The 24,304-nt window shown below is 43.8% G+C and overlaps 2 protein-coding genes across 5 annotated transcripts in view; both read right to left on the bottom strand.

Annotated features, from left to right (window-relative positions):
- On the bottom strand, positions 1-19,427 carry LOC140425536 (uncharacterized). Of its 4 annotated transcripts, none has more exons than XM_072509941.1 (3): positions 19,306-19,427; positions 5,718-5,819; positions 2-4,474 (listed from the first exon to the last, which is right to left on the bottom strand). In XM_072509941.1, the coding sequence occupies exons 1-3, from the start codon at positions 19,344-19,346 to the stop codon at positions 2,434-2,436; spliced, it is 2,184 nt and encodes a 727-aa protein (XP_072366042.1). In that variant the 5' UTR covers positions 19,347-19,427; the 3' UTR covers positions 2-2,433. The 4 variants fall into 4 exon arrangements, with proteins under 4 accessions (XP_072366043.1, XP_072366042.1, XP_072366044.1 ...); XM_072509943.1 differs by having other exon boundaries at positions 19,082-19,423; XM_072509942.1 differs by lacking the exon at positions 5,718-5,819 and having other exon boundaries at positions 1-4,474.
- A 1,285-nt stretch (positions 19,428-20,712) lies between these two features.
- The window catches only part of LOC140425535 (MARVEL domain-containing protein 3-like), a 50,392-nt gene continuing 46,800 nt past the window's right edge, over positions 20,713-24,304 (bottom strand). The window contains exon 4 of the mRNA XM_072509940.1: positions 20,713-23,073. Coding sequence (XP_072366041.1) covers positions 22,382-23,073 — 692 coding nt within the window. The 3' untranslated portion in view covers positions 20,713-22,381. The remainder of the gene's footprint in view (positions 23,074-24,304) is intronic.

Below are 24,304 nucleotides of genomic sequence, written 5' to 3'. Positions count from 1 at the left end.
GAATCATAGAATCCCTACAGTGCACTTTTGCTTGATTAATTTTGCTTGCAAGACTGATGGAATGTTTCTTGGGTAGTATTCAAAATTATATAGGCACTTTGAGACATTCGTGATTGTGCAAAACACTATGAAGTAAGTTTTCCTTTTCAACAGAAGTCAAGTGAATGGAATAAATATCGCAACATTGCTAAATAGCAACTGACTAGCAAAATGGTTCCATCAGAAATCCCATTCCATGTGTTTCAATTATAAATGTTCCTGCAGAAAGTGTTACTCAGTTTATGTAAAGGGATTATGCATCACACACACCTTTCAGGACGTTCAGGGGTAATTTGCAACAGTACACTTTTAATAGCAGAAAGGTGAAATATATACAATCTGAATCAAATTATATCATAAAATAAAACAGCAGATTATCACTGCTTTTTTTTGTTGTTTGTAAAGTTCGACACCTAACATAAGCAAAATTCAGTAAACTTCACCGAGAGTCAAAATAAAAGCGACTGAAACATAATGCATTTCAATATATGAAGGTATTACATCACCCCTTGCTTTCCCTTCTAATTCTTATTTTCGTGCTAAATATAGTACTTCTGAAAAAAAGAGCTGTAATGCGCTAATTGCTTCCTGGTCTATATTTTTCTTTTCAATATGTGGCATGCTGTCTCAGTTGATTTCAAATTTCAAAACAGTATCAGCTATATTAAGTCAAACTATAATTGCTGCATTTCTGAAAATAAAAGCAAAACTTATCTGAGACTAGAACCTCTCGATCAGTAAAACTTTCCACAACACTGATAACAATTCCAATTCGCACAATCATTCAGCCAACACAACGTGGCAATCATATACTCCAGAACAGTTCACAGCAGGAACAATGTATCTCCCAAAAAATACAATTTAGGAGAGTAAAATTTAGCTCTCACTCAAACCAGAGCTTACAAATTCTACACGGTACATGTATCCTTTCTAAGGTTGTGACTGCGGCTAGCTAAGAAACAAGACAAAGTTTTTACCTCAAATTTACGCTCGCAAAATGTAGCTGACAACGGACTTGGTACTGCAATTGTGATTAATCCCATTAATAACTACTACCATGATATATCAAAAAGCTGACTTCGACAGGCGATATTTTCTCTAACAACTTATTTCAAAAAATAATGCAAGTGGCACTGGCTGAAAATTGGTTGGTACTAACAAATACAAAAGCAAAGCCTCATCAATGTAATTTAAAGGAATCTACTTCTGCATTGGCACAACTAGACTTTCCTGAGTAGCCGACACGGCTGTTTGAGTATGAAGAAAACTCTGAAATCTCAGAATAAGTAGATAAAAAAGAAAATAATTATTTTCTCACTCGCTTTGGTTTGCTTAAAAAGCTGTTAGCGTCAGCTCTTTGAGAAATATAGATCACAAATATTGTTTCAATCCTTTCATTTAAATTATTGTTCAAATAGTACAAATGATATTCTAAAACAAACAGGCTGGCAAAAACTTTGTGAAAGCAAGTGACTAATTTGCCATGTGCACCTAAGTTGCTTGGTCAGATTTTCTCACAGTTTCAGTCATAATTTTTTTTTAATACAGCGTGATCCCCTGATTAGGCCATCAGTATTTAACATTTGAACAGAAAAACTCCGCTAAATAAACTAGCAAATAGGCTAAAGGATGTCAATCATAAGCAGGAGTGTCAAGGACAAAAACAGCTCTTTCATACAGCAATCAAAATGTCATTAATATGTAAGACTCCAGCCAGGTTTGGCAATACAATCCATCAAACCAAAGTACAGGCAAACTGCTGTGTAAAAATGCAGACTTAAATCATCAAAATATTATCCCTTTTCAAAAATAACGTGCTGCATGTAAAATAAATATTATTAGTTTGGTCAAAAATAATGGTTGGAGCCCACAAAACAGAATTTCCATTCTGAAAACATGTATCTGTGTACAACATCGATAGCAGAATGGGTGGCAAACCAAACAGTTTGGTTCCTACCAAACTTGTAGTGACTGTGGTCTTTCCTGTTATAGTTCTGGAAACCAATACACTGATAATTGTGACAGCAGCCAACACAAGGATCAGGCATTATCTCATACTTTGGCTAGGCATTTCCTAATATCTACTCGCGTTCCTGCACCGTAGCTGTCAAAAGTTGAGTGGAACCCATGTACTTTCGGTAAAGGGATTTCTGCTACAGTTCCACCAAAATTATGTTTTGCAGCATGAGCAAACACCGAGTTTCATTATTTTATGATATTTTCTCATCATGCATTAAAGTGAAAATTCCCCATTTCTTAAACAACTTCTGTTGAAAATAAAATAGAAGCTATACTTTTAAGATTCCACAGAAGTTAAATAAAATAAAAATATTTTTCCTGTGCATATTTAGTCCAGGCATTGTTCATTCTCATGTTTTAAAAAATAGTGTATCATCAATCCAATACGCCTGCCAGATTTTTATTCTCTGCCGCACTGATGGATTCAACCATATTTTCACCTACTATTGACACATTAGATCCCACCACTTCAAAGAAAAAAGGTCCACATTTTTCAGAAGGCATGACCAAAGTTATAGGGCCACTAACATTCTGCATTACTGGGCTCTCTTCAGCCTGTCTTTTGATTGCGTCCTCATATTCCTTAAAAGTCTCCATTGCACCGTTTACAGACTTCTCAAAAATCTCTGCAGATGGTCTATAGTTTCCCCTTTCAATTGCTTCATTAAGGGGACCAGTATGCTCACAGATGTTTGAATCAACCCCTCCAGAGATAGCGTGTAATTCTACAGTGCATGCTTTCTCTTCGTCCACACCCACTGTGGTGGCGCATGCAGTATCTTTCTCCATAATCTTAAATATGTTTTCTACTTCAGATGATGTGCTGCTCTGGGCAGAAGCAGTGAAGTCTTGCAAAGATTGACATTTCTTGCCAAGGTCACCAATCTGCTCTGTTCCAACATCTATATTTTCCTCTTCAGTCTGCTGAAGCTGCGACGAGCCCTCTTGGGTAGGATTCTTTTCCTCAGCATATTCAGTCTCCCAGTCTTCACGTATTGATGTGTTCTCATTTTTTTTATGTACAGATGGTTTTTCTTTAAGGTCAACTGATTTTGATTGTTCTGTGTCATATTCTGCATCCCAATCTTCTACAGTGGTCATTCTTTTTCCAGAAAAGATTGGTGTCTTCTCTTTATCTGTAGATGCAATTATTTTGGATCTGCAATTCTCTCCAAAATGTTCATTTGCCTCTTGCTTTGCAGTGCCAGTTTGTCCTCTTCTTTGCTGCCAGCTGCCTTCAATTCCTGACCAGCGCATTTGTTTGGGTGTTGAAAATGAATCCTGACTAGAAGACCAAGAGTTTTCTTCTTCATTTCTCTTCCTGGTTCTGAAGTCTGACCCAAATGTTCTTTCCCTGCTAAAACCGCCCCTTTTATAACGATCTCCTGCATCTCCCCTCTTATAATTGCTGCTTGAATCATCATTAAACTTTCTTGCAGATCTACCAAAACTCCTGTCTTGCCATTCACGATCGTCATTCCGACTACTATTCCAGTTCCCAGAGGTTGCTTGAAGTGAAGTACTTCTGAAATCATTTCCGTTGGAAGCACTCCTTGTCTGATTAAAACCACTTTTGCAACTTTCACCATATGAAGCTTCATCAAAGGTTTGCATTGGTCTGGAAGTATCATCCCATTTCTTTATGCTTGTTGCAGAGAGTGAAGAGTTCATTTGTTCCCATTTTCTATCTGAATGAAGAGCCATTTCTCTATTAGCTGTATGCTGATCAGCATAGCTATAATTCTGACTTGGCAATGAGTTTACTGGTCCAGGCTGGTATCCTGTGTTGATGCCTGGTTGGTTCGGATAAAATGCATTTGTGGAATACTGTTGCTGGGTGAAGTGTGTGGGTACTGAATGGCAGTCAACGACATTAGGAGTTCCCCCATGACAGGGACAGTATGTCAGAGGGATAGTGTTTTGATATGAGGCTATACTACATTGGTTCGCAAGGCATGGTCCTTGGGGCATTATATTGTAAGGGTTCATAACAGCATGATTTAGCAAATAGGCAAGAGCATCCAAACGCATGGGTATAGTGATAGAAGATAAGCTTCCCATTGTCTGAAGAGATTTTCCCAATATTGAAGGTTGCACATCCATGTGATTTGATCCTGCAGGGCTTTGACTGACTGATCTATGGTGCTTGACTCCATCAGAGCTCTGTACAGCCTTAGTATGACTTGTGATTGAGGACATTGGTTTTCTGATGGTGCTCAACTCCCTGCTCTTCCTTTGATGTTCCTCTTTCTTGCGGAGGTCCATCACTGCAGTTTTGTGACTTGGCACAAATTTTGAAGGAACAGTTGTCTCAATGGATGCGCTACTCATAACTACTTCCCTAGATTTTGCACTAGTCAATTCTGCCTCCATTTCACCTTGCACCTTTTGTAAATCTTGAATAGAATCAGACGGACTGCAATTAAAAAATATATAAACAGTTATGGTTGTTATGTTAGCCAGCTATTTAGAATTAATCAAGCCTATCCAGAACAGAATTTCATTACTTGAACAAATACGGTTACATTTCTTATAACTTACATTTAATATGGTTAATTTGATGGAAATTCATTACATTTTCCATGCAGTTAAGAGTTTTGTGTGATCACAAGTAAAACATGGAGTATAAATTGCAGAATGAAACTCGGCTATGCAGTGGTGAGCTAATGTTCATTTGCCTCTTGACACTGGATTCTAAGATAGATTAGATGAAACTCCACTTGCTCAATGAAGCGAAACCCTACACAAAAGGAGTTTGGAGAATGTTAACCCTATTTAAAGCCATGGAAGTCTTTTTTTTTAATGTATTCATTTATGGGATGTGGGTGTCGCTGGTTAGGCCAACATTTACTGCCCATCCCTAATTGCCCTTCAGAAGGTGGTGAGTTGCCTTCTTGAAGCTCTGCAGTCCCTGAGGTGCAGGTACACCCACTGTGCTGTTAGGGAGGGAGTTCCAGGATTTTGCCCCAATGAACAGCGATATATTTCCAAGTCAGGATGGTGAGTGACTTGGAGGGGAACGTCCAGGTGGTGGGATTCCAAGGTATCTGCTGCTCTTGTCCTTCTAGATGGTAGTGGTCGTGGGTTTGGAAGATGCTGCCTAAGGAACCTTGATGAGTTACTGCAGTACATCTTGTAGATGGTACACACGGCTGCCACTGTTTGTTGGTGGTGGAGGGTTTGAATGTTTGTGGAGGGGGGACTGCTTTGTCCTGGATGGTGTTGAGTTTCTTGAGTGTTTTTGGAGCTGCACACATCCAGGCAAGTGGAGAGTATGCCATCACACTCCTGACTTGTAGATGGGTGGACAGGCTTTTGGGGGGGGGGGGTCAGGAGGCGAGTTACTCGTCGTAGGATTCTGCACTGTAAATTCTATGATTCTAGGATTCCTAATCTTTGACCTGCCCTGGGATCCACAGTATTAATATGGCTAGTCCAGTTCACTTTCTGATCAATGGGTAGCCCCCAGGATGTTGATCTGCTGGGAACAAAATCCCAGTTTAGCAAAAATTGATAGAATATTTATCGGGAATTGCTAATAGATACTTAATATGAGAAATGCTAAATCATTAAGCTTCGCTGCCACTATCGATGCTGGATGAAGAAATTCCCTGTTCTACAATAGTCATGTATTTCACATTTTGCTGCCTCATGCTTACCTGAGTGTCCCATGATTTAAACTGCAATTAGCCTTGGTGCTTTGAGGGCTGTCTGTAGTTAGCAATTTTTGAGTATCCGTTGTATCAAGGTGCAGCTTGTACCTATTACAATGTAAAATTAGTCGAGACCGTCAATGTGGCTTTTTTTTTGTTTCTTGGGGAGGACTGTCTATTATTACTGCCTAAAATTTTAAATCTCCCCATGTTCTCACCCCTCTCTTATCTCTATAGCTTTGTCCAGCCTATGACATTCCATGTTCCTCCAATTCTGGCTTCTTATTCCATTCGCGCCACCATTAGTGGCAATGGCATCGATCATATCGACCCTAATTTCTGAACTTACCACCTAATGATTTTGCTTCCCCACCCCTCTCTTCCCCTCTCAGACCCTCTTTAGAACCTATCTTGACTACCACGCCCTTAGTCAGCTATCCTAATATCTTAATTAGCTTGATATCAATTTTTGTCAAAGAGACACCTATAATGCACCTTAAGATGGTCAAGAATATCTGCCTTGACTTGGTGATAACATCCTTACCTCTGAGTCAGTAGGTTGTGGGTTCAAGAAACTAGAGCACCTAATTTAGGCTGGCCTTTTGGTGCAGAACTGAGATAATGCGTGCATTCGGATAGCCTAACCAATAGAAAATTAAAACAAGGCCCCCGTCTGAATCATCAGATGGTCATCAAGGATCTCATAGAACTAATCAAAGAAGAGTTAGGGAGTTGTTCTGGCCAATATTTATTCCTCAACCAACATTGTTAAAAGCAAATGATCTCTTCATTGTTTCAATGCAATGCTGTGGTTAGAACTGCTGCCTCACGACTTCCGGGTGCGGCGATAACCAGCTGAGTCGCACGTTTCGGCAGCTCCCTGTGAAACGGACTTTTGGGCTCTTGATAGGAGCCCCAACGGCAATTTTGACGGCTAAAAACACTGTGCGGTAAACCAGAAGGGAATCCCCCCTGGATACGGATGGAAAAAGGAGGAGAGAGTGGCCAGATTGCAGTGGATCCTTTAGAACAGCGGCAAGGAAGGCAAGCAAAAACCAAGATGGCGTCGGAAGGTGGCAGTTTAACATGGGGCCCTGAACAACAAGAGTTCTTGAAATGCTGTGTGGAAGAGATCAAAAAGGAAATGAAGAAAGAGCTGTTGGCCCCGATACTACAGGCGATCGAAGGGCTAAAGGAGGAACAAAAGACCCAGGAGCGGGAGCTTCGGGTCGTGAAGGCAAAGGCAGCCGAGAATGAGGACGATATACAGGGCCTGGTGGTGAAGACGGAGACGCAGGAGGCACATCAGAAACGATGTGTGGAAAGGTTGGAGGCACTGGAAAACAACGCAAGGAGGAACAACCTGAGGATTCTTGGTCTTCCTGAAGGTGTGGAGGGAGCGGACGTCGGGGAATATGTGAGCACGATGCTGCACTCGTTAATGGGAGCGGAGGCCCCGGCGGGTCCGTTGGAGGTGGAGGGAGCATACCAAGTGATGGCGCGAGGACCGAGAGCAGGAGAAATTCCCAGAGCCATAGTGGTGAGATTCCTCCGTTTTAAGGATAGAGAAATGGTCCTTAGATGGGCGAAGAAAACTCGGAGCAGTAAATGGGAGAACGCGGTGATCCGCGTTTATCAAGACTGGAGTGCGGAGGTGGCGAGAAGGAGGGCGAGCTTTAATCGGGCCAAGGCGGTGCTTCATAAAAAGAAGATAAAATTTGGAATGCTGCAACCGGCAAGACTGTGGGTCACATATCGAGGGAGGCACCACTACTTTGAGACGCGGATGAAGCGTGGACTTTTATTGTGGAAGAAAAACTGGAATGAGCGGGTTATTAAAAAGAACGTTCGAACAAAGTGGTGGGGCGAATGTGGGGGGCAAAGAGGGGTTTTATGTACTAATCCTGCGATGTGGTAACTTTTCTCTCTCCCACAGGTGGTGATGGGGGGAGGAGGGGAGGTGGAGGAGATGGGGCGTTGGCCATTAGGGGCAGGGCCAAGGGAGAAGCGCGGGCTTGGTTCCCGCGCTATGATAATCATGGCGGGAATAGAGAAGCAGGAAGGAGGGGGCGTCGCACGGTGCGAGCCGAGGTCACGGGGGGAAGTCGAGGTCAGCCAGAGTTTGCTGACTTCTGGGAGCAACATGGGGGGAGTAATTACGCTAGCGGGGGATCTAGCGGGGGGGGGGCGGTGGGAGGGGGGAATTACTGGGTTGCTGCTGCTGGGGAGAGCTGGTATGGGAGAGGATGGGCGGGGGGGGCACCGCCTGGGGGAGATACAGCTGCGTGGGAACCGGGTGAGGAGCTGGAAAAAGGTAATGGCTAATCGACAAGGGGGGGGGGGTAGGAAGCCCCCCAACTCGGCTGATCACGTGGAACGTGAGAGGGCTGAACGGGCCGATAAAGAGGGCACGGGTACTCGCACACCTTAAGAAACTTAAGGCAGATGTGGTTATGTTACAGGAAACGCACCTAAAACTGATAGACCAGGTTAGGCTACGCAAAGGATGGGTGGGGCAGGTGTTCCATTCGGGGCTAGATGCGAAAAACAGGGGGGTGGCTATATTAGTGGGGAAGCGGGTAATGTTCGAGGCAAAGACTATAGTGGCGGATAACGGGGGCAGTTACGTGATGGTGAGTGGCAAACTACAGGGGGAGACGGTGGTTTTGGTAAACGTATATGCCCCGAACTGGGATGATGCCAATTTTATGAGGCGGATGCCAGGACGCATTCCGGACCTAGAGATGGGAAAGCTGATAATGGGGGGAGATTTTAATACGGTGTTGGAACCAGGGCTGGATAGGTCGAAGTCCAGGACTGGAAGGAGGCCGGCAGCAGCCAAGGTACTTAAAGATTTTATGGAGCAGATGGGAGGTGTAGACCCGTGGAGATTTAGCAGACCTAGGAGTAAGGAGTTCTCGTTTTTCTCCTATGTCCATAAAGTCTACTCGCGAATAGACTTTTTTGTGCTGGGTAGGGCATTGATCCCGAAGGTGAGGGGAACGGAGTATACGGCTATAGCCATTTCGGATCACGCTCCACACTGGGTGGACTTGGAGATAGGGGAGGAAACAGGAGGGCGCCCACCCTGGAGAATGGACATGGGACTAATGGCAGATGAGGGGGTGTGTCTAAGGGTGAGGGGGTGCATTGAAAAGTACTTGGAACTCAATGATAATGGGGAGGTCCAGGTGGGAGTGGTCTGGGAGGCGTTGAAGGTGGTGGTTAGAGGGGAGCTGATATCAATAAGGGCACATAAAGGGAAGCAGGAGAGTAAGGAACGGGAGCGGTTGCTGCAAGAACTTTTGAGGGTGGACAGACAATATGCGGAAGCACCGGAGGAGGGACTGTACAGGGAAAGGCAAAGGCTACATGTAGAATTTGACTTGCTGACTACAGGCACTGCAGAGGCACAATGGAGGAAGGCACAGGGTGTACAGTACGAATATGGGGAGAAGGCGAGCAGGTTGCTGGCACACCAATTGAGGAAAAGGGGAGCAGCGAGGGAAATAGGGGGAGTGAGGGATGAGGAAGGAGAGATGGAGCGGGGAGCGGAGAGAGTGAATGGAGTGTTCAAGACATTTTATAAAAAATTATATGAAGCTCAACCCCCGGATGGGAGGGAGAGAATGATGGGCTTCTTGGATCGGCTGGAATTTCCCAAGGTGGAAGAGCAGGAAAGGGTGGGACTGGGAGCACAGATCGAGGTAGAAGAAGTGGTGAAAGGAATTCGGAGCATGCAGGCGGGAAAGGCCCCGGGACCGGATGGATTCCCAGTCGAATTCTATAGAAAATATGTGGACTTGCTCGCCCCGGTACTGACGAGGACCTTTAATGAGGCAAAGGAAAGGGGACAACTGCCCCCGACTATGTCTGAAGCAACGATATCACTTCTCTTAAAGAAGGAAAAGGACCTGCTACAATGCGGGTCCTATAGACCTATTTCCCTCCTAAATGTAGATGCCACGGTCCTGGCAATGAGAATAGAGGAATGTGTCCCGGGGGTGGTCCACGAGGACCAAACTGGGTTTGTGAAGGGGAGACAGCTGAACACGAATATACGGAGGCTGTTAGGGGTAATGATGATGGCCCCACCAGAGGGAGAAACGGAGATAGTAGTGGCGATGGATGCCGAGAAAGCATTTGATAGAGTGGAGTGGGATTATTTGTGGGAGGTGTTGAGGAGATTTGGTTTTGGAGAGGGGTATGTTAGATGGGTGCAGCTGTTGTATAGGGCCCCAGTGGCGAGCGTGGTCACGAATGGACGGGGATCTGCATATTTTCGGCTCCATAGAGGGACAAGGCAGGGATGCCCTCTGTCCCCATTATTGTTTGCACTGGCGATTGAGCCCCTGGCGATAGCGTTGAGGGGTTCCAAGAAGTGGAGGGGAGTACTTAGGGGAGGAGAAGAGCACCGGGTATCTTTGTATGCGGACGATTTGCTACTATACGTGGCGGACCCGGCGGAGGGGATGCCAGAAATAATGCGGATACTTGGGGAGTTTGGGGATTTTTCAGGGTATAAATTGAACATGGGGAAAAGTGAGTTGTTTGTGGTGCATCCAGGGGAGCAGAGTAGAGAAATAGAGGACCTACCGTTGAGGAAGGTAACAAGGGACTTTCGTTACCTGGGGATCCAGATAGCTAAGAATTGGGGCACATTGCATAGGTTAAATTTAACGCGGTTGGTGGAACAGATGGAGGAGGATTTCAAGAGATGGGATATGGTATCCCTGTCAATGGCAGGGAGGGTGCAGGCGGTTAAGATGGTGGTCCTCCCGAGATTCCTCTTTGTGTTTCAGTGCCTCCCGGTGGTGATCACGAAGGCTTTTTTTAAAAGGATTGAAAAGAGCATCATGGGTTTTGTGTGGGCCGGGAAGACCCCGAGAGTGAGGAAGGGATTCTTACAGCGTAGCAGGGATAGGGGGGGGCTGGCACTACCGAGCCTAAGTGAGTATTATTGGGCCGCTAATATTTCAATGGTGAGTAAGTGGATGGGAGAGGAGGAGGGAGCGGCGTGGAAGAGATTAGAGAGGGTGTCCTGTAGGGGGACTAGCCTACAGGCTATGGTGACAGCCCCATTGCCGTTCTCACCGAGGAACTACACCACAAGCCCGGTGGTGGTGGCTACACTGAAGATTTGGAGACAGTGGAGACGGCATAGGGGAAAGACTGGAGCCTTGGGGGGGTCCCCGATAAGAAACAACCATAGGTTTGCCCCGGGGGGAATGGATGGGGGATATGGAATGTGGCAAAGAGCAGGAATAACGCAACTGAAAGATCTGTTTGTGGATGGGAAGTTCGCGAGTCTGGGAGCGCTGACCGAGAAATATGGGTTGCCCCAAGGGAATGCATTCAGGTATATGCAACTGAGGGCTTTTGCGAGGCAACAGGTGAGGGAATTCCCGCAGCTCCCGACACAAGAGGTGCAGGACAGAGTGATCTCAAAGACATGGGTGGGGGATGGTAAGGTGTCAGATATATATAGGGAAATGAGGGACGAAGGGGAGACTATGGTAGATGAACTAAAAGGGAAATGGGAAGAAGAGCTGGGGGAGGAGATCGAGGAGGGGCTGTGGGCAGATGCCCTAAGCAGGGTAAACTCGTCGTCCTCGTGTGCCAGGCTAAGCCTGATTCAGTTTAAGGTATTACACAGGGCACATATGACTGGAGCACGGCTCAGTAAATTTTTTGGGGTGGAGGATAGGTGTGCGAGGTGCTCGAGAAGCCCAGCGAATCATACCCATATGTTTTGGTCATGCCCGGCACTACAGGGGTTTTGGATGGGGGTGACAAAGGTGCTTTCAAAAGTAGTAGGAGTCCGGGTCAAACCAAGCTGGGGGTTGGCTATATTTGGGGTTGCACAAGAGCCGGGAGTGCAGGAGGCGAGAGAGGCCGATGTTTTGGCCTTTGCGTCCCTAGTAGCCCGGCGCAGGATATTGCTAATGTGGAAAGAAGCCAAGCCCCCGGGGGTGGAGACCTGGATAAATGACATGGCGGGGTTTATAAAGCTAGAGCGGATTAAGTTCGTCCTAAGGGGGTCGGCTCAAGGGTTCACCAGGCGGTGGCAACCGTTCGTCGAATACCTCGCAGAAAGATAGACGGAATGGGAAAAAGAAGGCAGCAGCAGCCCAGGATCCGGGGGGGGGGGGGGGGGGGGGGGAGAGGAGAGAGGAACCAGAAGGACTCTCAGGGTTGTTAATATATACTGTATAGTATGTATAGGTCGTTGCTACAGATAATTATATATTGGACTGTTAAATTATATTTTTGGAGAGTGTTACTTGTGACAAGGCAGTTGCCAATTAGGGCTAGTTTTCATTTTTGTTATTTATTATTTATTCATTTTTTGTTTATAAAATAGGTCATTGTTATTTGTGTTGTTATAATATTGTGTAAAGGATGCACAATGTACTGTGTTGGTTGACCAAAAATTTTCAATAAAATATTTAATTAAAAAAAAGAACTGCTGCCTCACAGCGCCAGGGACCCGGGTTCAATTCCAACTTTGGGTGACTGTGGAGTTTGCATGTTCTCCCTGTGTCTGCGTGGGTTTCCTCTGGGTTCTCTGGTTTCCTCCCTCAGGTTGGGTGGATTAGGCATGCTAAACTGCCCCTTAGTATTCAACGGTTAGGTGAGGTTACAGGGTAACCTAGTACAGCTGACAAGGGTGAGCCAGTCGATGTGATATATTTGGTCTTTCAGAGGCATTTGACAAAGTCCCGCACAAGAGATTATTGTGCAAGATTAAAGCGCATGGAATTGGGTGAAGTGTATTGAGGTGGATAGAAAACTGGTTGGCAGAGAGGAAACAAAGAGTAGGAATTAATGGGTCCTTTTCAAATTGGCAGGCAGTAACTTGTGGGGTGCCACAGGGATCGTTGCTGGGGCCCCAGCTATTCACAATTTATATTAATGATTTGGATGAGGGAACAAAATGTAACATCTCAAATTTTGCAGATGATACCAAGTTGGGTGGGAGGATGAACTGTGACGAGGATGCAGAGATCCTACAGCATGATCTGGATAGTTGGGCGAGTGGGCAAATCAATTGCAGATGCAGTATAATTTGGATAAGTGTGAGGTTATTCACTTTGGAGCAAAAACAGGAAGGCACATTACTACCTGAATAGTTGTAAATTGGGAGAGGGGAGTGTGCAGCAGGACTTGGGTGTCCTTGTGCACCAGTCGCTGAAGGTAAGCATGCACGTGCAACAGGCGGTAAAGAAGGCTAATGGTATGTTGGCCTTCATTGCAAGAGCTTTCGAGTACAGGAGCAGGGATGTGTTGTTGCAATTATACAGGGGCCTTGGTGAGGCCACACCTAGAATAGTGTGTGCAGATTTGGTCTCCTTTTCTGAGGAAGGATGTTCTTGCTCTCAAGGGGGTGCAGCAAAGGTTTACCAGACTAATTCCAGGGATGGCAGGACTGTCATACGAGGAGAGATTGACTAGGTTAGGATTGTTCTCGCTGGAGGTCAGAAGAGGGAGGGTCTAATAGAGACTTATAACATTCTAACAGGACCAGACAGGGTAGATGCAGGGAAGATGTTCCCGATGGTGGGTGTGTCCAGAACCAGGGGTCATAGTCTGAGGATTTCGGACAGAGATAAGACATTTCTTTACCCTAAAAGTGGGTGAGTCTGTGGAATTCATTACCACAGGAAGTAGTTGATGCTAAACCATTGAGTATATTCAAGAGGCGGCTAGATATAGCACTTGGGGCAAATGGGATCAAAGGTTATGGGAGGAGGCAGGATTAGGCTACTGAGTTGGATGATCAGCCATGATCGTAATAAATGGCGGAGCAGGCTCAAAGGGCCAAAAGGCCTCCTCCTGCTCCTAACTTCTATGTATCAATGTTACAGGGATGGGGTGGGGGGAGTGGGCCTAGGTGGGGTGCTCTTTTGGAGGGCCTGTGCAGACCTTCCCTCTGCACTGTAGGGATTCTACGAATGTGGCTTGCGGGGGCTTGTGTACTAATTGGCTGCTACGTTTTCTATATTACAACAGTGACTACATTTCGAGATTCTTAATTGGTCCTGAAGTGCTTTGGGAAGTCCTGATTTTGAAAATGTGCGCTAAGTAAACACAAGTCTTTCTTTCCTTAAAATAGATGAAGAGATAGGTCATTTCTGCCATTGTTGTTCGGGGAGTTTGCTGTGTGCAAATTGACTGCTAGTGACAGAAAGCTTGGAAATGTTGTAAACAATGAGGAGGATAGCAGCAGACTTCAGGAGGTCGAAGAAAGACTGATAAAATGGGAAGACACATGACAATTGAAAATTAATGTAGAGAAATGTGACAGGACATATTTTGGAAGGAGAAATGAAAGATTATATGAACTAAATAGTACAATTTTAAAGGGGATGCAGAAACATGATATATGGACCTGGGGATTCATATACATAAATCTTTGAAGGTGGCAGAACAAGTTAATAAGGTTGTTACAGAGGCATAGAGTATAAAAGAAGTAAAGTTATGCTAAACCTGTTCAAATCACCGATTAGTTTGGAGTTAAAAGCAGATGCTAAAAAGGCAGAAATCGTGGTTATTTTAATACAGCATTTCAATTTGGGAAAGGATAAGCGAGATAAAATACAGCTTGAGATAGAATGCAAATCCAGATGAAACAGTTTGAATTGCAAAGGGATAGAGAAAGGCGGGCGGCACGGTAGCATAGTGGTTAGCACTGTTGCTTCACAGTGCCAGGGACCCGGGTTCGATTCCCGGCTAGGGTCACTGTCTGTGCAGAGTCTGCGCGTTCTCCCCGTGTCTGCGTGGGTTTTCTCCGGGTTCTCCGGTTTCCTCCCACAGGTCCTGAAAGACATTCTGAATTCTCCCTCTGTGTACCCGAACAGGCGCCGGAATGTGGCGACTAGGGGCTTTTCACAGTAACTTCATTGCAGAATTAATGTAAGCCTACTTGTGACACAAATAAAGATTATTATTATTTGAATTAGAGGCTCAAAGAGAAACGGCAGGGAGACTGTGTGAATTACTTTGTTCACATCCTGTAATCAAAGGGCTGGTTTAGCTCAGTAGGCTAGATAGCTGGTTTGAGTTGCAGAAGGCCAGCAGCACGGGTTCAATTCCCATACCAGCTTACCCGAACAGGCGCTGGAATGTGGCGACTAGGGGCTTTTCACAGTAACTTCAAACTTGTGGCAATAAAAGGTTATTACTATCAGCAGTCATTATTACGTTCCTGTTTGTGGGGGTTTTCTATGCATGTTTCCTACATTTACAGCAGTGACTACACTGGGGCTGGTTTAGCACACTGGGCTAAATCGCTGGCTTTTAAAGCAGACCAAGGCAGGCTAGCAGCACGGTTCGATTCCCGTACCAGCCTCCCCGAACAGGCGCTGGAATGTGGCGACTAGGGGCTTTTCACAGTAACTTCATTTGAAGCCTACTTGTGACAATAAGTGATTTTCATTTCATTTCACTTCAAAAATACTTCCTCGGTTTGGACCACCATCAAAGATGTTATCTAAATGCTTCTTTGATCTCACAGGTGAGTTCGCACTCCCTGAGTTCCACTGCCTCTCTTCAGCCAGGTTGTTTGTTCAACATCAAATGTTTGACAGATTACAATTTCCTGGACATTGAGCATGGTATGTCTGAAGCCATCATCTTGTGCCACTGATTCCAATTTATCTCTGGCCATTGTTTCAGGTTGAAACAAGCAGTTTGCTATCTTAGTTTCAAATTCGATCCTGAGCTCTGTTTCCAAACCCTTATTCTCTTCATAATAAAGAACTCCAGTCATCCGCCTCCTTAATCCCACCTACCTCTCCTCCCTCTTCTTGGTCCATCTGATGCTGAAAAGTTAAGTCATGTCATTGTTATCTCTAGGCTTAACTACACCAAATGCATACCTGGCCAGCCTCCATATCCTCTCCAAGCTTCAGCTCACCTAGAACTCTACTGCCTGCAATCTATCCCCCCATCAAGTGCCTTATATCCATCATTTCAGTCCTTGCTGACTCACACCAACTCCCAGTTTACCAATACTCCCAATTTAAATCGCACATTTAAATCCCTTCATGGTCTCCCATCTTAAAATGTTTTCAACTTTTGGTCATCCCTCCTGATAGTCTGTTCTTTGATTAAGCGCCAACCTTTATCCGATTATACTTTTGTAAAACACTTTGGGGCATCTTTCTACATTAAAGACACTAGCCAATTGAAAGCTATACATTTTGGACAATAGATTTGTTTTTGTGGAGACGGAAGGATTTTTCGTTAAAGAGATTTTCAAGTAAGCGAGGCTGAAATTTGATTTTCTGCTAAAATATCGATGGAAACTGTAAACATGTGACAATTTACCGTACAATGGAGCTGTTCTGAGGTCATGAAAAAGACTATGTAAGTTCAAGATCCTTTAATTTATTTTCACTTGGTTATACAGGACATGAATCTTGCTGAAAAGAGACAGGCCACCAAAGCTTTTCATTATTTCAGGATAAACGCAAGAAGACCAAATTTCAAAAAGTTTCAGGAGAAATGGATGCTGATTGGTTGGCAATTCAACTCTGAATGGCCGAGGTGTTGCCATGGAGAAAGCAGGGGAATTATGGACGGCTATTAGAAGTGGAAACCCCACAAGTGATTTTCCTTTTTCCCAACCCTGGGAATGGTATCCAATGGTATCCAATCAGGAATGGAACCTTCCTGATTTCCATGGCTCAGCTACCCCCAATCTAAACTTTGAGACACTGGGAACACAAAATATACTTACAGTCGCTTGGTAGTACAGAGCTTGAATATTGCTGAAAAGAGAGACATGCTGGTGGCAGAGCTCGAATGATTTGTTCATCCTGCAAACCTTGAGGCAGAACTAAGAGTGCATCAAAGTTTTCCTGCAATGGCTATTCTGATCAGGTTTCTGTTTGCTGTGTATCACATAAACTTGCCATCTACTGTCAAACCTTTAAAGTGCTCATGGAAATTCCCCTGGAAAGACAAAGTATGTCAAAAAATCTGAACAGCAGGTTAAGCTGTAACTATACAGTGATGACACAAGTGGTATTTTCCACCATCAGGTTGTTGCCATCAATCCAAAAAATTATTTTGCCTATCACAGAATTATGCAACGTTGCATATAACCTCAGTGCCGGTAAGTAGAGTGCAGACCGTATGTAAACTAAATTATGTCTATATCAGATGCAAATACACAACTGGAACTTGCTGAATAATCCCAAGTGGCTAAATAGCTACACGAACAACCAATTAGTCAAGCTCATATTGTGGCTCATTTATGCTTGCTGTACACAAGGACCCAGTCTCTGTAAACTAAATGAATAAGCTCAATCCTCGTGTCTTTTGTGAATTACTCTGGGAACTTGGGGAACCTATCATTCCTTGCTGCTTCCTCTGTAGCAATGCCTCGGTCAATCAGAGTCAACTTGCCAACCAATCAGCACCTTTTATCCCGTAGTACAAATTGTTGTGTCCTTTTGAAATTTGGCATTTTTCCATTTGCCCTCCATGTGTGCAAGATGAAAAGTTTTGGCAACATGCCTCTTTTCAGCAATATTCTTTTACCGTATAAATTTCTTTACAGCTGAGTCAAATTAGGGTGCACATGCATAAATCTTCAAAAGTTAAGAGTGTAGATCAAACAAAAGCGATAAAAAGAGCCACATTGAGTTTAAGTATGTTTTTGGTTGAACCACGTGATACGTAAGCAGCAGTTCTGAGCACCCAGAATATCTCACAATGGAATGGTGTGGCAAAGGGTCACGACTGGGAAATGAGAGGTTAAAATTATAAAAGGTAAGCTTCAGAATTGGATCAGAGAAAGCTGAAAAACTCAATCTGATGACATGCTTTGAGGACCAAAATGTGAAAAGGGTTCCCAGTGGTTGAGGAATTGGCGACGAATAGTGCATCACCACAAAAGCGCAGCAACAAAATTAGAAGATATATTTTGCGCCCACAAAAAATGTGAATGGTTTAGCAATACTTTGGCATCCATGTACAAATCTACATTTCGATCCTATTTCGGTATCTTTAACACATGGATAAAGAGCCCACTCACTCCAAGATGGATTTAGTCAGGTCATCCTACATTGATCTTTATCCAGGCAGTAGACTGTAACATCATTTAAAATGGAACTGGGATAGGTCTTTGTAAAGCAATGCAAAACATTGGGTAAGGATAGAGAATTGGGATTGAAGTCGATATTTCTAGTAAAAGAATTGACATGCTGTAAGAATTCGTCAAGGCTGGTTTTCTTGCAATAAAAACATGTGAAAATCTACTAAAACTGCTCTTGGGGGGAGGGGGGCGCAGAACAGGAAATTACAGCGCAATTTATCCAATTCTTTGTGTTCACAACTTCATGTGCATCTGAATTTTTTTCATGCCAACGTTCATTCAAAATTCAGAGAATGCCTTCATTATTTTATGCCAAAAATACTTTTTCCATGTTTTCCTTTTTAACACTATTCCAGGGGGCGGCATGGTGGCACAGTGGTTAGCACTGCTGCCTCACGGCGCCGAGGATCCTGGTTCGATCTTGACCTTGGGTCACTGGCCGTGTGGAGTTTGCACTGTCCGTGTGGAGTTTGCACATTCTCCCTGTGTCTGCGTAGGTCTCACCCCCACAACAAAAAGATGTGCAGGGTAGGTAGATTGGCCACGCTAAATTGCCACTTAATTGGAAAAAAAGAATTAGGTACTCTACATTTATTTTTTTAAAACACTATATCAATGACTCAAGCCTCGAGGATGAAACCTTATGCTCAGGACCTTGCCATGGCTTAAGGCATTTCTTCTCTCTCTCCATCCCCCCAACACCACTATTTCTCCCCAAAGCTAATTATTTGCTTGTTGCCTTACATGAGGTAAAGACAATCATTCTCACTTCATGTTTGAAGATAGAGCCTTAAAAAGCAGCACAGTGATTAGCACTGCCGGCCTCCCAGCGCTGGGGACCCTGGTTCCATCCAGGACCCGGGTCACTGTCCGTGTGGAGTTTGCACATTCTCCCTGTGTCTGCGTGGGTCTCACCCCCACACCACAAAGATGTGCAGGGTCGGTAGATTGGCCACGCTAAATTGCCCCTTAATTGGAAAAAAAAATATTTGGGTACTCTAAATTAGAAAAAAGAGACATAACATGGGGGACGTGTGTCACATATTAACAGCTTCAGGCCATATTTCAGTGTAAAATCGTTTACTCTCTCCCTCTTTCTACTTGAAGAACGTTCAACAAAAACAAATCCTCAAGTTTCTCACAGAAACAGCTTTTGTAACTTTTGTCATGTAAGCATCCTAGGTAAATCTCACACATTGGTGCTGTGTTTCTAGAGCATCCATTTGGAGAAGTTGCAGTCTTTAGGCACTGCTGAAGATCTTACCATCGTCACTTTTTTTTCTTCAGAAAATGCCATCTTAAAATCGACCCGGTCCTGCCGCCCCAAAAAAGTTATTGCTTCCCAATTACCAGCACCTCGTCCACCCACAACATGAGAGACACAACTTCGATTTAAATATACTTTTTAGGACCGAAGTTTGGGACTTCCTCTCTTCCCACCTGGGATTCATTGGAGTCGAATTGTTTTTGTTTCAGAATAATTATTACCCTTGTTTAAGGTTTGCAATCTCTCCATCTTCCAGTTCCATCGCCTCCTGAATTAGGGCTGCGTTTCTCTCGCTCACTCAACCGCCTCACCTTCGTTTCCCCACCCAGCAGCTCCTCGTCAAACCCCGGGCTGGGGGGGGGGGGGGGTGAAGAGGAAGAGAGATGGAGGCACTTTGTTTGGAACAGGGTTAAAATCAGGTGAGAAAGTAGTCCCGCAGTCTGCTTCTATAATCAGCTACATCTCTTCACAAGTATGCAGGTTTTAAGGGATCACCCTCCCAGAGTTGACTAGGCGTTTGTTTGTGCCTACAGTGCTTACCTATGTTGAGAGAAACAATTTTTCACTGATACTGCTGCAGCATTTTGCCGCTTCTTTGTCGATCCAGTTCCACCGCTTAACCCCCCACCCCCACCCCCCGGGCCAAATAACTCAACTTTTTACTTCTGTTGGCTTCTTCAACTTCCAGTGCATCTGCTATCAGGCTTCCAGAATATTCCCATCTCCCTTCTATCGCAGGACCGGGCTAGTACTCCGATGAACACATGGACATTGTCTCAAACCCCAGCAAGATACCCACTCCTCTTGGAAAAGAAATACGTTAGCGTCCATTCACAAATTCTTGAATCCCTACCCTGCTTATTGTTGCCCAGGTTTGGCTGTAAGTAGAGGTACGATTTTACATTTCGACCCCATTTCGGTATCTTCAACACATGGATAAAAGAGCCCACTCACTCCAAGATGGGGTTACGCTGGCACCGTGTTTAGCACTGTTGCTTCACAGCACCAGGGTCCCAGGTTCGATTCCGGCTTGGGTCACTGTGCGGAGCCTGCACGTTCTCCCTGTGTCTGCGTGGGTTTCCTCCGGGTGCTCCAGTTTCCTCCCACAAGTCCCAAAATACGTGCTTGTTAGGTGAATTGGACATTCTGAATTCTCAGTGGACCTGAACAGGCACCAGAGTGTGGCGACTAGGGGCTTTTCACAGTAACTTCATTGCAGTGTTAATGTACATGTGGCACTAATAAAGATTATATTTTTATAGTCAGGTCATCCTTCATTGGTCTTTGCCTGGATAATATTCATTCCTGGGAACTTTTTTCCAAATTACATTCTAATCCAAACAACATGCCCCACCACTAATAAAATGTGTTTGTTGAATTGATAATATTCTTTTTGATTAATTGTTCTTTTTCCACTCAAATCCTCTATTCAGCATGTAGACTCCTAACATAATTGATCAACTGAAAGTGTGGAAGGCCACATAATCAAGATGGCAACTCAGGCTATAGCATTCTTTTGGGATGATTTACACACAAAAGGTTGAAAAAATGGGGAAAAAAACAATGCTCTTTCATCGAATTCCGAGTTTGATCCACTCAATTGGCAAGAACACAAATGAAATGCATGCTTCAGAAATTCAGTTTATTTCAAAATATTCTCAAGATGGTCTTAAGAAATCGAAGTTTCATGCAAGTAAAGATTTGACACAAAACAAAGTATTTTACTGTACACATGACACATTAGGCTCCATCTCATTTACATCCAGAGTTCTTCACAAAACATTTTCCATTTAACTCAGTCCGTAAACTTGCCGCATCAGGAAACAGGATTGTTCTTTCTAGTAGCAAATACACAACATACCTTCAGAAAATGTACTACTTCAGATTTAGATTGTAATTTTTGAGTAATTTTTAAACTCTTGCAACATTATATGCTTAATGTATTAAAAAAAATATCTGCAATGATGAAAGTGTGAATTGACTGAAAGATGATGAGAACATTGGTCAAAAGTAAGAGTGAAACTTGAGTTATTCAACTCAACACAAATTCACTATGTATTAATATATATGAATGAACAAAAGACTTCCTACCATCCCATTGTCAGCAAACAATAATGGACAGCAGATTAATTGAACTTTGTGACTGAATAAGCAACATTCAGCTTTGATTTTATAGATTGGTGTAAAGGAACATCATATCATGTATAGCATGTAAGATTTTCAACATTTTCAGTAGCAAAACTATTATCTTCCAATTAATTTAATTGGGTATTAAACACATGTTTGCCATCATCGCCATGTGATGTTAATATTTAAAAAAAAAATTAAAAGAATATCGAGATTATAAACCTTCACCAGAATTGTACAATTTAATTTTTAAAAATGCAATTTTTTTCAACATGTTAAATGGAACTAATTAAAAATGTTTTTTGTTTCAGCGTGGTAGCATGTAGTTCCACTAGTCACCTTCCAGAATCTCAGCCAGGTCGTTATTCACACATGAACTTTGACTTGTGCTGGCAGTGCACTGAGCCCACCATAACCAAGCCTGGTTGAGTTCTCGCTTAACGTCCATAGGCGCCCAACTCTGCGGGTGTTACTGGAGAGCTACCTTCGGAAGTGGAAACTCCAATGGATTTTTCCGAACCTTGGGAATGCTGCCCAGTTTTAGTTTTCTTTCCCCCGAATCAATTCCTGGGATGAAGGGCTTGTCTTATGGAGAAAGGGTGAACAGGTTTGGCCGATACTCATTGGAGTTCAGAAGAATGAAGGTCATCTCATTGAAACATATAAGATCCTGAAAGGAATTTGATAGGGTAGAAAGTGGGAGGATGTTTCCACTTGTGGGCAAGACTAGAAAGGGGGGGGGGCACAGTTTAAGAATAAGAAGTTTCCCCTTTGAGTCAGAGATGAGGAGAGTTTCTTTCTCACAGGATGGTTAGTATGGATCTCTCTTCTTCGGAGATCAGTGGAGGCTGGGTAGCTGAATTTATTCGAGTCAGCGCAGGGCAGAATTTTTAGAGACAAGAGAGGCAAGGATTATTGGAGGAAGACAGGAAAGTGGACTGAGACCACAAAGATATCAGCCATGGTGTATTGAATGGTGAGGCAGGCTGGAGGGGCCGAATGGCCATCCTCCTGCTCCAACATCCGATGTTCACTACCACATATGATGTCAGGTAACACAACACCGATCAGTGATTGAGTATAGCACCTTCCTGATCTACGTGGATCAATTACTCACTAGCTAAACCTGGAGACACTGGGGGGAAACAAAATATTTTTAGGGTAGCTATTTTACATCAGAGTTGCGATCTGCTGTCTACCCTTAGCCTCCTGATGGTTTGTACGCTCTGTACATTCAACTTCCTCAAAGTCGTGGTGGAATGCATTGCCCGAATACATATCTTTGAGAATTTTCTTCAGAGTTCTGAGTGTCAGAAAACTGAATACGGCACTCCCGCAATACAAGCAAGCAGAAATTAAACCAAATAAAGCAACAGCAGCATCTCCCCCTTGAACATCACAATTCATAAAGGTGTAACCCTGGCGGGCATATAAACGGTTTCTTAATCTACAGACCTCTGTCTTATTTACAGTAATTATAAGGTGCAGGTACAGTCCAACGCCCACGATATACCCGATACAGGCAAGAATATTAAACACAAATTCAGCCATGAGAAGTTTGGGGGGAAGGCGGTGAAGAGGTTTGGCACTGGCCACTAAAAAGAGAAGAGTAAGAGAGCCTGTCACAATGCTAAAAACCACCCCTCCGTATACCCCGGGGGTTCTCATTTGGCTAAATTGCATGTCAAGATCCCGGACCTCCTGCAGCTCCGTGCCTTGGAAAGGGCTGTAGGCCGAGTTAATGCTGAAAGCACCTGCGCCAAGTCCTCCCATGGACGTGTAGCCAGACATTGCTGCTTGCGCTGCAGCCACACAGATCAGAACCATGAGATTGGTTATAATCTCAGTGAACTGCAAGATTCCTGTGAACAAAACACAAAATATTTTAAAACCATGTAATCACACAAAAACTTTGCAATTTGTTACGGTTAAATAATTTCCTCACAATCCACTGGGTGCTGGGGGGGGGGGGGGGGGGGTGGCAACAATGGTGGATCCACGGCTGCTTTCGCATTGAAATCGTAGTGTAGTTTGGAGTTTGTGCTCAGTTTGACAGTTAGCGTTAGGATTTGTGCCCATTGTGGCTACAATACGGGGGGGGATCCTGTTTTCTCACTGATGGAGGAGAAAGGAAACTTTCATCCCAAGCATCCCAACTTGATCAGGTTACCAACCCACCGGGACAAAAACAAGAATGACCCATGAATGACTCCGGGGCTACTGGTATCAGAGTCAGCAGCTCCAAGTTGTATTGGGCGAGACTTGAATTTGGACTAGCTTACACCTGAAGCTTTACACAGTCATTTAAAGTTTTTATTCAGAAATAACATATTCCACATTTAGATAATGACTGTAACAAATGAGGGATGCTTCACATTTCTGGAGGATCAAAAAAAATCTTGTATAAATAGTCTTGAGCTGACAGTACATTTTACTGACGCTGGTTATAAGTCCTCAATTCTCCAAAACAGAAATTCTGGCCCTCGAGGAGCACAATAAATTAGAAAGGACACAGACAAGGGAAATCAAAACAGGAAACAAGATCCAGGGATGGAAGTACAAAATATTTAGCTTTGTGTTCAAGCCTGCAGGGGGAGTCTACATTTTTTTACAGCACTTTCACAACACATGATCCATAATACAGATAGCTCATTACTTTTGCATTTCCTAAGATCTATTAAACAATTTGATGAGTGTAAACAAAATGACACCCAATGATGTTTTTATATGATTGTATAGACATCCAGCTCATGGAGTTGGTTAATATTTTCCAGTGAAGTCTCCAAACTGGTTGACTAGATGATTGGCAATGTGTTTACATGGTTTGGCAGATCCTTCAAATCATTGGTTAAACAGATTCGCTAATTTAGTTTGATAAAAGGTATTTGATGACAATAAATAGATACAGTCCCAAAGTTTGTCAACTTTTCTGTAAATTGTACATGTGAAAAAAAGACAGGTTTAATAAGTGCCACTTAGTTGAAGATCTGGCGCCAAAAAAGACCCATGTTATTAATTTTGTTGTGACCTGCTACTCACAAGGGCAAACACAAGAGCGACAGATTTGAAACAAATCCCATTACCCACTGATGC

The sequence above is a fragment of the Scyliorhinus torazame genome, chromosome 6 (assembly GCF_047496885.1).
Source record: "Scyliorhinus torazame isolate Kashiwa2021f chromosome 6, sScyTor2.1, whole genome shotgun sequence".
Classification (NCBI taxonomy): Eukaryota; Metazoa; Chordata; class Chondrichthyes; order Carcharhiniformes; family Scyliorhinidae; genus Scyliorhinus; species Scyliorhinus torazame.
The sequence above is the reverse complement of the archived record's forward strand: the minus strand, read 5'-3'. Positions and strand labels throughout refer to the sequence as shown.